Genomic DNA, 12,847 nt, shown 5'->3' on the forward strand with positions numbered 1-12,847 from the left:
TGGTGTTTACATCTTCCATTGTTATAACAATTATCACACAGGGCATCAACTTACACCTGTTGTGCTAATCCAAATGTGAATACAATCATATAAATCATAGATTTTCTTTGTCTGTTCTTGCAAATTGAACATACAGTCCAAACCTTTTATTAATAAGAGATTATGTGCTTAACTCCCCCTTTTGAAAACCAGTGTTTTGTGAAAATCAGTAGAGTGTTTTATTAACAGCGCAAGTGTTTCTTTGGAAAGCCTGGGCCTTATGTTAATTGAAGTAGTACACCACTTCAATATGTGCAGTGCAGAAATGACATGCATGAGTGTCTTGATTGCTTTTTGTTCCGTTTGCTGCCCCTGTTCTGCTCGGTAATAACACGATCGGCGGCTTGCTTGGAGTACAGTGCTTGTTTCATGGCTAGGCAGCAGAAAACTACACTCTGAAGAGCACTTCACCAACACATTATTACTAACGAGCATGCAAATGAGTACTGCTGTTAGTATGGAGCCTCTGGGTTCGACCCAACAGCTCCATTGGGTAGCCAAAGAATTGGCCGTACTAACTTTATGGTTTGGTTTGGCAGTTATAAGACATGATAATGTATGCTTTGTTTGATTTCATGCATATGTGCACACTTGGTTTCCCAATAATTGTAACAGAGGGGGGTGGAGAGAGAGAGAATGACCATCATCGCTAGTAAACTACCACGAGTACTGTGGATTACGAGTTTCTTTGAAATGGTACTTTGTACATACTTCAAGTGAGAAAAGGATCCATTCTTTTTTGTTTTTTTTCTAAAGAGAAGATTTTTATGTATATTTGCAGAAGCTCCGGACCTGAAACAGGAGGAGCGTCTGCAGGAGCTGGAGAGCTGCTCAGGGGTTGGCAGTACTTCAGATGACACCGAGGTCAGAGAGGTCAGCTCAAGACCCAGCACACCAGGTCTCAGTGTTGTCTCAGGTATAAAACTAATTAACTTCTTCCCCCACCTCCTCTCCCTATCATCTACTTTCTCTCAGAAAAATCTGTTCTATTTCTTTATTTTGATCCTGTAGTCTCTTTTTGTCTTCTATAGGCAGAAAAAAAGTTTTGTTGGACCTGCATTGTTAAATTGTGGTTAAATGAACTCACAAAAACTGCTTCACAAAAACCTGTTTCTCAACCTCCTCGATTCTGTGTAGAGATGTCACGTTGCTGGGAAGTAAAGACTGTTAACCAGTCTAGTGGGGTCATTGTGAGTTTCCCTGTATGACGCAGGTTATTGCTGTTTGCCTTTTCCATGGGCTGAGGTGGACACGCTATGTTGACATGCATGAAGTAGTATCCTAGATTAAGAAGCCGGCTGCGATGTTCCTGGCTCAGCTCACAGGAAAACGTCCCACGAGATCTGGCCGATGGATAGTCTGCATCTGATGATCGCTCTTATCTGTGTCTTTCCCCAAACCCATGGGAGCTTACGCTTCCAATTTAGAGATCCCAGTGGGTTCCCATCTGAGAGAGACCATGCAGTATAGTCCGAAGAGAAAAATATCCTCTCTTGTTTGAGAGACATTCAACATGCAGGTTCTGTTTTTTGACTGCTGCCAAGTCAGCGTTTGTTACTGGATTGATTTGCTTTTGTCCTGAATGTCAACACTGTGGTGTTGTCTTTTTTTCCTGCGACAGGTATCAGTGCAACCTCAGAAGACATCCCCAACAAGATCGAGGACCTGCGGTCAGAGTGCAGCTCAGATTTCGGAGGGAAGGACTCCGTGACCAGTCCAGATGGGGAGGAGTCAGGCCATGGTAGGAGAGTGTCACATCCCTGCTAGGCTAGCTAAGCCATCAGTCTAGTGTCTATCTGGTCTAAACAGCATCAGCCACAGCTATCAGTCCCTGTCACTTTCACAGCTGCCACCAAGCTAAATCACTGTCTTACTTCTGTTGAATAAAGTTATAGCGTAGAGTTAAATATTCTTTGTTAGCCTTACTGGGAAATCACATTTGGAAGCCGTGTGAGTAATGTGCATTTGTGAATCAGCGGTTAATTTAGCAAATGTTCTTAATTGTCTGGTGTTCTCTTGTGTTTCTACAGGAGCACACCATCCGACATCTCCACCCTCACAAACTGATTCCTTACTGGCCATGTTCGATCCCCTCTCCTCCGGTGAAGGTAATTGGCACTCCCAGAATGCTCTACAGCCAATCAGAGCCAGAAATGAGTAGCATTAAATCCCTACCCTAATGTTGCGGGCTCACAGAACAGCTTGAGCTCTGTGAAATGAACCAAAACAGTGCCTGTGCCCCCTCACATAAACCTTACCCCAATTACTAGACATATTATAAGTGCAAGTGAAATGTCACTTCATTTGGCCCATTTAGTATACCAAATTATTCTTAGCGGTCTTTGTTCCTGTGAATTGTTTGTAGTGCAGGCGGAAATTGTGGGAGAGAGGAAATGGTTGTGGCTGTGTCTGTGGCAAGGTGAAGGGATGACAGGTTGAGAGACCTCACCCCAGGCTCTTTGGCACTGTCCCCTTGTCCCACTGTGCTCATGGCACGAAGCTGCCAATGGAAGCTTTTCAGGAGAGAGAATGTACCCTTGGAACAGGTGGCCTACCTTTACCTAAGGCTCATCTCCCACTAATATCTCTCTTTAGCACTCTCCCCCACTTTTGAGTTTTTTTTACCACTGGTTTTAAAATGTTTAGCAACTACCTTTTTAAAACAAGTGAGATTTGGGGTACAGGGCAACACAACATCGTTTACTAATTCCATGAGTATATTTAAGTCTTTAAAAACAATTAAACACAAATATCTACTTAAGGAAAAAAGCATTTGTGCAGTGAGCTAGTAAGAAAGTAGCTTAATGATTAGAGAAAACTGCATTTACAAGGTTCACAGGGATGTTTAAATATTATGTGTTTTTCAACTTACCATCCATTTTCGTTTCTTATTACCTCAGGCTCCACCACTGGAACAATAGTGAGGCCTAAAGTACACTACGCCAGGCCTCCTCACCCTCCCCCGGATCCTCCCATCCCTGAAGCCAGTGCCCTGGGGCCGGAGACGCGCCACTCTCTCTTCACGCCCCACTGCCTGGCTCAGGCTGAGCTGGAGCACACCAAGCAGCGCCACTCCTTCCCTGACAGGCTAGTCCGTAGCCGCAGCTCTGACATTGTGTGCCCAGGCCGCCGGCCCACAAGTGACCCCGGCCTTAACCGGCGGGTAGCAGTTGAAGAGCGCGACCCTACCGGGGCTTTCGCCATAGGACCGTCCTCGTCCCCCAGCAAGGACTCCTTGAAAGGAGAGGTAACTAGCTACAGTGTGCTCTTAGTTATTACCGGTTTATGTTTTTTACTAATGCTGCTGAGGAACAGCTTGAAAATAAATAAATGGTTTCTTTTGTAGCGAGCTCCAGCTGTTGTGGATAATAATCTCTCTGTGTATCTTGGTAATCTCCATCCACAGGCTGAGGACCGGAAAGACAGTGATGATGAGAAGTCTGATCGCAACAGACCATGGTGGAAGAAACGTTTTGTGTCAGCCATTCCCAAAGGTAAGGGTTCCCAACACCTTTTAAGCTCGCCCTCTTTTCTAAACTGAAAAATGAACTTTAATACATTTAAAGGTAATCTGTTTGACTGCAGCGCTCCTTTATTTTTTTTTTTTGTTGTGGAAAAAAAGTTCTCTTAATCACAGCTGACAGGAAATATCACACTTTAAAGAGCAGAGCGAAAACCAATTTATAATGTGCGAAAAGAATGATGATCCATGTTGTCCACTCCATTGCTGACGCTTCAGTTGGAAAATCATGTTTCTTGTTGTTTGAAGTTACTCCAGAGACGTGTCCAGTCCTTTTTCTCTCACATCTCACTGGCTGCAGATTTATATAGACTTTTCAAAGCTAATCAGTCATCAGAGGAGCTTCAGCTGTGTAGATTGTATGGCTGTAGCCCTCCCAGCAGTGCTGTCAGCCACCGGCTAATGGTCATTAGATAGACCTTTCTGTCATCAGCACTGATAGATGACACATCTCTTGTTGCAGTTCTAATCTACAAGCATCTCTCATACATCTGTCTGGGAAATAATGAGCTCTGCCCACACAGAATGACTGCTTATTACTCTTTGAGATAATGATGTTTCTTAAGTAAACATTAAATTGATATTCATAAAATGGAAGACAGTATGCACATGGAAAAGCAGAGAGCTGTGAAGCCTAAACCACCAGTCCCCCGTCCAAATCTCTATAGAGTCCATTGTGTTTGTCCTGTTGCTCTGCATGGTGACGCACAGTCAGTTGTCTAGCAGAGCGGCAGCCTGTGTGTGAAAGGCCAACCCTGTCTGTTGTGTTCCTCACAGTGCTGTATTGGACGGCTGAGAGTGATGTCCCAGGTAATGCTTTCATGCTGTCATCTTTGAGCTAGCTTCACTGCTGGAGCCAGTGGCTGCGTGCCCATGCTGCTTTGTAGATGTCGCCTTAGAGCTGTAGAGCTGTGAAGTGACATGGTGTTGCCTGAGTTCCTACGTAAACACTCCTCATTCATGCATCTGTTTTACCAGTCTTTGTTTTTTTTCCCTTTTTTTTTTTGCTACAGTATGTTACCATTTTACAGTATGGAGAATACAGAATATCAATGTAGATACTCCACCTAATGTCCACTGAATCCGCGTGGCGTTACGGCTCTGCCACAGTTGCCAGAGCTAATTGCTGCCATTCTAGTCAATGCTTGTGAGTGCAGCAGCAGTGCGGCCCAGAAGCGGCGCTCCGCAGAGAATAGGTAGCAGGTCTGTTTTTGACGGAAGCCGCATCGAGCAGCACAGAGCAGATCGAACCAGGCAGGAAGTCAGACAATGAACGGCATAGAGAATCCGGTCAATTTTCAAAATAAAACACCCTGAGGAGACTCCTGATTGTTAAACAACAATAAACCTCCACAAAAAAGAAATAATTTAACTACATAGGCTACTTAATCATAGTAGTTGCACAAAAATCAAACACCAATGACCAAATCAACAAAATCCAAACATGTCAGCAAAAAACAGGCAGGCAAAATGCTCTGATTCTGAAATGCTCCTTGTGGAATATGTTGCCTGCAGACGACGGAACGAATCGGGGTCATAGAGAGCTTTGAAGAAGGTAGTACATGCACAAAAATTACAAATTAGTAACGAGTCAATAGCGTGGGGCAGGGTGCACGCTCCGCTGCTGAACCACTTCTGAGATGGTTTCAGTGGACGCCGGGCTATGGACGATCAAAACCGTGGCGCAGCCGTAACGCTTTGTAGCTGGAGTCAGTGGACTTCAGGAGTAATGTTTCCTCTGTGTCATCAAACTGCAGACTTTGCGTCTCTCTTCTTTGTCCTGTTTGCACCTTCGTGTTAATAGGATAAGCATCAGTAGACTTATTTAAATCTATATTGAATGGACTTTTTAAAATGAGATACAGTGGACCTTTGTGATATTCTAGTATGAACTAATGGTTTAAATCACCATTTCAATCTTCTTTTGCTTCTTTCTGAGTAATATTCTACACTAGACTTTTTTATTTTTGGTATTATATGATACCATACATCCTACACTGAGATTATTTGTCTCAATACAAACCATGGGGAAAAAAAATAAAAAATGCCAAAGATTTACCAAAGTGGCTGTCAACAGGTGACTCATGAGCAGCTTGTCATCCAGTGATAGTGAAAGAGGTGTCAGTCCACTAATCATCTCTCCTCTACAGCTCCGATAGCAGCATTTCGGAAAAGAGACAAGCAGGAGAAAGACGACGTTACCCAGGAGCGTATCCCACAAGGTCTGTCCTGGTTTGGTTTAATTACACTACTAATTGCCTGAATGAGGGATCAACGTGATATTATGGTGGGTTTAACTGTAATGCATCTTCTGTGTTGTGGATTTATCAGACGACCCATTGCCCAGACATAGCTCTCAAGCACAGGCAGCTGAAGACATCCTGGACAAGTACAGGAACATCAAAAGGACCAGCCCGAGCGATGGGGCCACGGGTGGAGCTTCTTACGATGGTACAGGAGGTCAGGAAAAAACACTCATTGTAAACATGGCTCTCACACACACTTGCAGTAGATAAATGGAGTAATGGTGCCTTGTGTATGTTGACAGATCTTTGTGTTGAGGACAACGTGCATGACTCTCCTAGAGAAGACACTCTGCAGAATATTTCTACAGATGATCTCCCAGACTCAGCCAGCCAGACGGCGCAGCAGCATGACTCCAAGTTCTCTTTCAGGTCAGAAATTCACAATCCTGCAGAAACCCACAACACTCAATTTAAAAAAATAAAAAATAAAAAAAAATCACTCAACACTTTCCAGTTTTCTTAGCAGATATGCTTAACCACTGCTGTTAATTAGATATTGTTTTTGTCTTTCAGTGATGCAAAGAAGAAGTTGAGGTTGGCGTTGTGTTCTGCAGACTCTGTGGCTCTGCCCATCATGGCTCCTGCAACCACACGAAATGGACTGCCTGACCATATGGACTCTGAAGGTAGTCAGTCCTTCTATGCTCATTCTCTCCTATATTAGTGTTTGAGTGCACAGAAGCCTGCTCTTTCTCTTGATCTACACTGGAACTTAGCCATTGTTAGAGCTCATTTTGCTTTCTTTTTTCTGAAAAGAGGGACCATTTTATGTCATTTTGCTATCCTCCTTTTTATGTATTTTATTTTTTTTTTAAGGAGAACGAGTAGTACAGCATTAATGCTGCATGCATACAGTTAGAGCTGGGACTGCTTTAGGACTCCCTTAGTGACGAATAACTGATGATAACATACAAACTGATCATGAATTAATTTAAAAACATGTTTAGAATTAGAGTGTGTATTCATTTTGAGCTGTACTTTACGCTACCACTAGACTTAAGGTATCTTTGTCACAACTCTCCATGGGGAGCAGGGTACAAGCCCTTAATGTTGGCAAGCATCCAATCTGCTGAGTGTATCCTTAAGCAAGACACCAAATCTGTACCACCTTCACCTTCTGACTCGCCTTCCAAGGTTTGGGGCAAGGTTGACAGAGTGGGGGATGTTGGAGGAGAATTCCCATATGGTGCCAGTTAACCATCATACACATTAAAAATACTCGCTTAACCACATAGATTAATATCAGAAAGATACACTTTTTCTGCTCAAATTAAAGATGGACATCTTAAGATGTCCATAACAGCAATTCTGCATGCTACCACCTTTATATCTTGAAGCAGGGCGAAAGCAGGCAGAATTAAATGACATCCTCTGAAATGGTCAACAGTTAAAAACCATAATAGTCCAACTTTGTGCCCATCTGTCACATTGTCACGGGGAGGCAGCATGTTGACCAGATTACAGCAACCAGCCGTCCCCTTTGTTAGCGGAGAGCAGTGTTGTGTAATGCTGTCTCCCTATCGTCCTCTCTCTCAGAGAATGAGATTGTCTGCTTCCTGAAGGTCCAGCTAGCAGAGGCCATCAACCTTCAGGATAAGAACCAGATGGCCCAGATCCAGGAGACAACGCGTTGTGTCAGCCGCTTTGACATACGCACCAGCAGGAAGCTGCTGGCTGCCATTGCGGAGGATTACAGGTAACTGTGGAGGCCTGGAGAGACGATGCAAGCTCACTTAGGGTACCCCCACGGGTCTTTCATTTTGTTATCTTTTCTTTGCTCAATGCATAATGTTGTTTTAAGCTTGCCGGTACAGTGGCAATAATAGAATACGATACTTTTTTGTCTTTCCTGTAGAAAGCGGGCACCATACATAGCTTATCTAACCAGGTGTCGTCAGGGCCTGCAGACCTCTCAGGCCCATCTGGAGAGGCTCCTCCAGAGGGTGCTCAGAGACAAGGAGGTGGCTAACCGCTACTTCACTACTGTATGTGTGAGGCTTCTCCTTGAACATATGGAGTCCAAGATGCTTGACTTCATTAAAGGTATCTCTACATTTTCACATTCAGTGCAACTTAACCCTAGCTGGGCAGTCTGACTTGTTTGTTCTTCAGCTGGCCTTTTCTCCACAGTACAGATAATCCTTATCTTCCTGACGTCCTATTTTTGGCATATTATACATAATTTACAATATTTTTCCCAATGTCACTCCTCAAACACAACAAGACACAAAATGGGTGGCGGTGATTCTTACAAGATAAACTGTTTTTAATTTAAAGGCAGTCCATCCCCAAACTGTTACCACACAGATATGAAGGGATGTTTGTTGTCTACCCTTTTAAAGTTTGACAATTTATGCCAGCATTTATGAAATTACAGACCTAGTAGTATAGATGTTACTGTCCTTTTTATATTACACGTTAGAATTTCTAATTATTTGTAATGCCTGTAAGTCTATACACAACATCACTTCCAAGCTCAACTTGACTTAAAAATAATCATATTGTTGCCCAGTAGAGGCTGGAGCTATGTCCTGTGCTGGTTGTTTCATCTGTTGTTTCTCTGCTCCCTTCCAGCGTTCCAGGGGTGCACAGCAGCGGATGACAAGACGGCAGCAGTGGAGGATTTTCTGCGCTACTTGTACGGTGCCATGGCCCGTGATGCCATTTGGCAGTATGCTAGCGAGGACCAGCTGCAGGATGCCCAGATGGCCATCGAGCGCAGCGTTATGAACCGCATCTTCAAACTGGCCTTTTACCCCAACCAGGATGGAGATATTCTCAGAGACCAGTGAGTTGCTGATGTGACACCAGTGTTTCTTGAGGCAGTATTTTATTTCAGTTATTTTATGAAGATTTAAAACCAAGGAACTATGGGGGCAAAAAACACAATGGTCTGAAGTAATATCTGAAAGATTTACCCCAACAATTGTCTGCATGTCTGCTTCCAAATATACTGCTTCACATTTATATTGACCTGTTATTAGAAAAGCTGCATTGTTGGATTGGGCAGAAGGTGTACTCTCTCTGTTGTCACACTGTTGTGTTTTCTCACACAGGCTTTTCCATGAACATATCCAGCGGCTGTCAAAAGTTGTGACAGCCAATCATAAAGCTCTTCAAGTCCCAGAGGTATGGCATTTTTTTCACTCCCATGCATTAATGGAGAAGGAAGAGACTTATTGATGCAAGTAGCCTCAAAAGGTGCTTCACATTGTTTGAATTCTTTAACTTTTCTGGTTGCAGGTTTACCTAAAGGAGGCCCCGTGGCCTTCAGCACAGTCTGAGATCAGAACCATCAATGCATACAAGACGCCACGAGACAAAGTCCAGTGTATACTGCGTATGTGTTCCACGATCATGAACCTCCTCAGCCTGGCCAATGAAGACTCCGTCCCTGGAGCTGATGACTTTGTCCCTGTGCTTGTCTTTGTCCTCATAAGGGTAAGTCTGTTCTTGCGTAAGTCTTCCACACTTTGTTGATACCACAGTCAGGACTAAGCTGTATTTTTAAACAAACGTTTTATAAATGAAGACTAAGAATAATCATCAGAAATTTCCCCCCAAATGACTATACTGTAACTGCAAGGCACCATGACGACTTCTATCTGCTAACTTGTGTCGATATATTTTGCATATTTACATATTTATGATTGTAATCTATACGACGTTGCGTGAGGTTCTTTCAGCGGCTAATGTGGGCCCATCCCCACATCTCCTCCCCTCCAGGCAAACCCGCCCTGCCTGCTGTCCACCGTTCAGTACATCAATAATTTCTATGCCAGCCGGCTGAGTGGGGAGGAGTGCTATTGGTGGATGCAGTTCACCGCGGCGCTGGAATTCATTAAGACCATCGACGATCGCAAGTGAAGCAGAACAGCCACCTGTATGGGCAGACTGCGGGGGAAGGAGCTGGGAGACTGGGAGACTTCCCAACCAACTGCTCCCTCTGCACAGCTTACAAAACCTGGCCCTCAGCCTGCTCTTTATTTGTATAACTTGTACATAGCCAGAGACGTTGGAAGATTACAAAATATATATTACTGTAGGTATGTGGACAAATCCAGGTTTTAGCCATGGTGAAAAAAAACGGCCTTTGGGGAAAAATTGGCAAGATGTTAACTTTGAACCTGATTTGGATTTTTCCTTATCTTTTTGTCTCTTCGGTAATGTTTCACTTTCGAGGTCTGTATTAGGAATTGTATATATATACACGCAATTATTAATGTGATATTAAATCAACCTAAAAGATAATCCTATATAAAGGGACCAGACTTCCTTGATGTTATCACTGATTCCCCACCCACCCCACTAGAGTGAGAGGGAAGTGCTTCCAATTAAATTACAATATAATGTTAATTAAATGCATTGTAACATGGGGAGTTATAGTGCGTGATAGTTACTGATGGGATATAGTGACTCTTAAACACTGAAATGAATTCACAAAAAACATACTACTCATAAGGTTAGTGTATCAAACAGAAAGGCAGCTTATTTCATGAATACTTCATCTTATTCCCAATAAATGAGTGCATCAGTGAGAATTTGGAAATAAGGGCCCACATATTTATATGAAATAAAATGTATTTATTTCTGTAATTCTATTTAATACTTTGTTTATCTCATTAAAAAAAAAGTGTATATCATGCCCATTCAAGATGTCTGAGGCAAGTGGTGGTGTTAAAATAAACTTGTTAGAAAGGCACCTTAGAGATGAGTAGCCCTTAAGTCAGGATGCCGGGCGATTATGATACAGGGTCGACTCATGCACAGAATGGTGGCATTTATGGAAATATGAAAAATAGTGCCTTCGATGTGGGGCGCTCTGTACAGGTAGTGTTTTTTTTTTTTTTTTTTAATGTCCTTTTAAACTTTTTTTTTTTTTAACCCAGTGTAGGCATTATCCCCACCCTCCCCCCTCCCCCCTCCCACACACACACACACACACACACACACACACACACACACACTCAAATGGGCCAACCACATCTCACTGAGAAACTTTTGTCCAGCCCTTGCTGAAGGAACATGAGCATCACTGATTGTCATGGCTCAGTCCCTTTAATGCACTCGAGTTTGAACAAATATCCTCTTTTGGTATTCTAGATCCTACCTCAGAGTTGAAACCAATGAGCCTGATATCATCCTGCATACTGTAACTGTCCTGCATTGGTTGACAACAGAGTACTGGATCATTTTTGCACTGGTTAAACAGAAAAACAGTGAGGGAAAGGTAGGAAAAGTTGGATATTGAGCTGCTGTGATGCCTTTTGTCATCACATAACACTTAATTAACACAAGCCTTTGTTAGCGAACAAAGACATTTTAGTTTCTAATCTTATACCTGAGATGCCACAAGTGTCCGCATGGGCCGACTAGTGAACCTATTGGATATTAGCTCTCTACCTCCTCATAAGTTCAAGAAAGGGACTCGTGTTTATGTGCACTTATATTCCCCCCCAAATTTGGCGTGCTGTGATATCCCAGAGTCATTGTATCTTTCCAGTTATATTACAAGCATGTCTTTAATTATCCAGAAATGACTAAAACTCCTCTTCTCTTGAAATCCTCTGCTTCATTTTTGTGCACAGGCGTGTATTCTACTTTTCAATAATCCATTTCTTTTCATGGTAAATGACCTGACAGCACAATCCACGGTAGGATAGAAGAGCAAATAATCAACACTATTGACTTGTTACTGACTTGCAGTTTATGCTAAAGTGGTTGGTGTTGTACGTGAGTGTGGTTTTTATCTAGTGAGTGTGTGTGAGATGATTGTGTGATTGCTTGACCCTCTGCCTCCTCTTGCATGAAGTCATTGGATGGTCTGTACATTCTCAATCATGATAAACAGTAGAATAGGATTAGTATCTGCCACAGGCCAGTAATTGAACCTGCAAGAGGATGCAAAGCTTCTCTTTGTGTCCGTGATACTTGCATATCAGAACTCGATGATTTATTTTGCACAAAACGGATGTGTTTTTCTGAACAAATTGACAGGGAGCAGTGCATTTTGAAATGTCATTACTTCTGGCCTTTACAGTCATTTAACATAAACATATTGTGATGAAAATAATATTTGAGTAGCTAAGTAAAGAACCTGACTGTTACTCATTCAAGCTGATGCACATCCACATTTATGGGCAACGTCAAAATGCATTTTTATATCCGTCGACAGTAGCACATGCACCGGATTTGTATGTGTCTGTGCAGTATACTTCCTTGCCGAGTCTGCGTAATCAATTTGATGAGAAACCATGCACTGGAAAATCAAGTTGCAGGTTGCATCTATACTAATTAAGTTTATTTGATGTCACTTTAATTGGAAATACATACTCCACAAATCTGATGAAATTATTTGGACCTGGCTTATGTTTCCTCAGATAGCCGGTTGCAGCAGCTACAGACAACCCCAGTGAAGTACTGACCAAAACCAAAATGCCACATTAGTAACACAAAAATACATATGACTGTGATAGCAGCTGCAATTTTAGCTCTGATTGTATGCAAACCACTGGGCAGTGGTGTCAAGTAAACAGACTACATAGTTGGTCTGTTCTTCAAAGCTTTACTGCTCTGCTCCCTGTGCAATTGAGTTGAAAGGATGAGCAGAGGAGGGGAAAAAAAAGTGTTTCACATCTTACATCTAATTTTACATTTAATTGTAAGCTTGCACAATTATGACATGCGGGAAAAGCCGGTTTGTCTTTACTGTGATTAATGCATTATGTAATTCTTTAAAAACAATAAAAGAAGCAGACGTTTTTTTCTTTTCCCCCTCCTATTCTTCTTCTGTGGCTCTTGCGGCACATTATGCATTTCCACTGCAGGAGAGGAGAATGTCGAAACATACTGTACACACGCAATATGTGTTCCGTTATTCTGCGGCTGCTTGGACAGTTGTAGGTATATCTGGCCGACAGTTCACACAATAGAAGAGGTGGTGGGGAAATTTATGCATGGAATATAATTGTTAGTGGGGGCA

The 12,847-nt window shown here is 42.6% G+C and overlaps 1 protein-coding gene across 3 annotated transcripts in view; it reads left to right on the top strand.

The window, feature by feature from the left end:
• The window catches only part of gapvd1 (GTPase activating protein and VPS9 domains 1), a 30,227-nt gene extending 17,600 nt beyond the window's left edge, over positions 1 to 12,627 (top strand). For all 3 annotated transcript variants that reach the window (XM_046034693.1, XM_046034694.1, XM_046034695.1), the window contains 15 exons: positions 821 to 955; positions 1,661 to 1,780; positions 2,070 to 2,147; positions 2,940 to 3,286; positions 3,446 to 3,533; positions 5,710 to 5,781; positions 5,891 to 6,019; positions 6,108 to 6,234; positions 6,379 to 6,491; positions 7,402 to 7,561; positions 7,721 to 7,908; positions 8,440 to 8,653; positions 8,922 to 8,994; positions 9,109 to 9,306; positions 9,592 to 12,627. In XM_046034693.1, coding sequence (XP_045890649.1) covers positions 821 to 955; positions 1,661 to 1,780; positions 2,070 to 2,147; positions 2,940 to 3,286; positions 3,446 to 3,533; positions 5,710 to 5,781; positions 5,891 to 6,019; positions 6,108 to 6,234; positions 6,379 to 6,491; positions 7,402 to 7,561; positions 7,721 to 7,908; positions 8,440 to 8,653; positions 8,922 to 8,994; positions 9,109 to 9,306; positions 9,592 to 9,732 — 2,183 coding nt within the window. In that variant the 3' untranslated portion in view covers positions 9,733 to 12,627. The remainder of the gene's footprint in view (positions 1 to 820; positions 956 to 1,660; positions 1,781 to 2,069; positions 2,148 to 2,939; positions 3,287 to 3,445; positions 3,534 to 5,709; positions 5,782 to 5,890; positions 6,020 to 6,107; positions 6,235 to 6,378; positions 6,492 to 7,401; positions 7,562 to 7,720; positions 7,909 to 8,439; positions 8,654 to 8,921; positions 8,995 to 9,108; positions 9,307 to 9,591) is intronic.
• Positions 12,628 to 12,847: the final 220 nt, after the last annotated feature.

Source organism: Micropterus dolomieu, linkage group LG21, assembly GCF_021292245.1.
Source record: "Micropterus dolomieu isolate WLL.071019.BEF.003 ecotype Adirondacks linkage group LG21, ASM2129224v1, whole genome shotgun sequence".
Lineage (NCBI taxonomy): Eukaryota > Metazoa > Chordata > Actinopteri > Centrarchiformes > Centrarchidae > Micropterus > Micropterus dolomieu.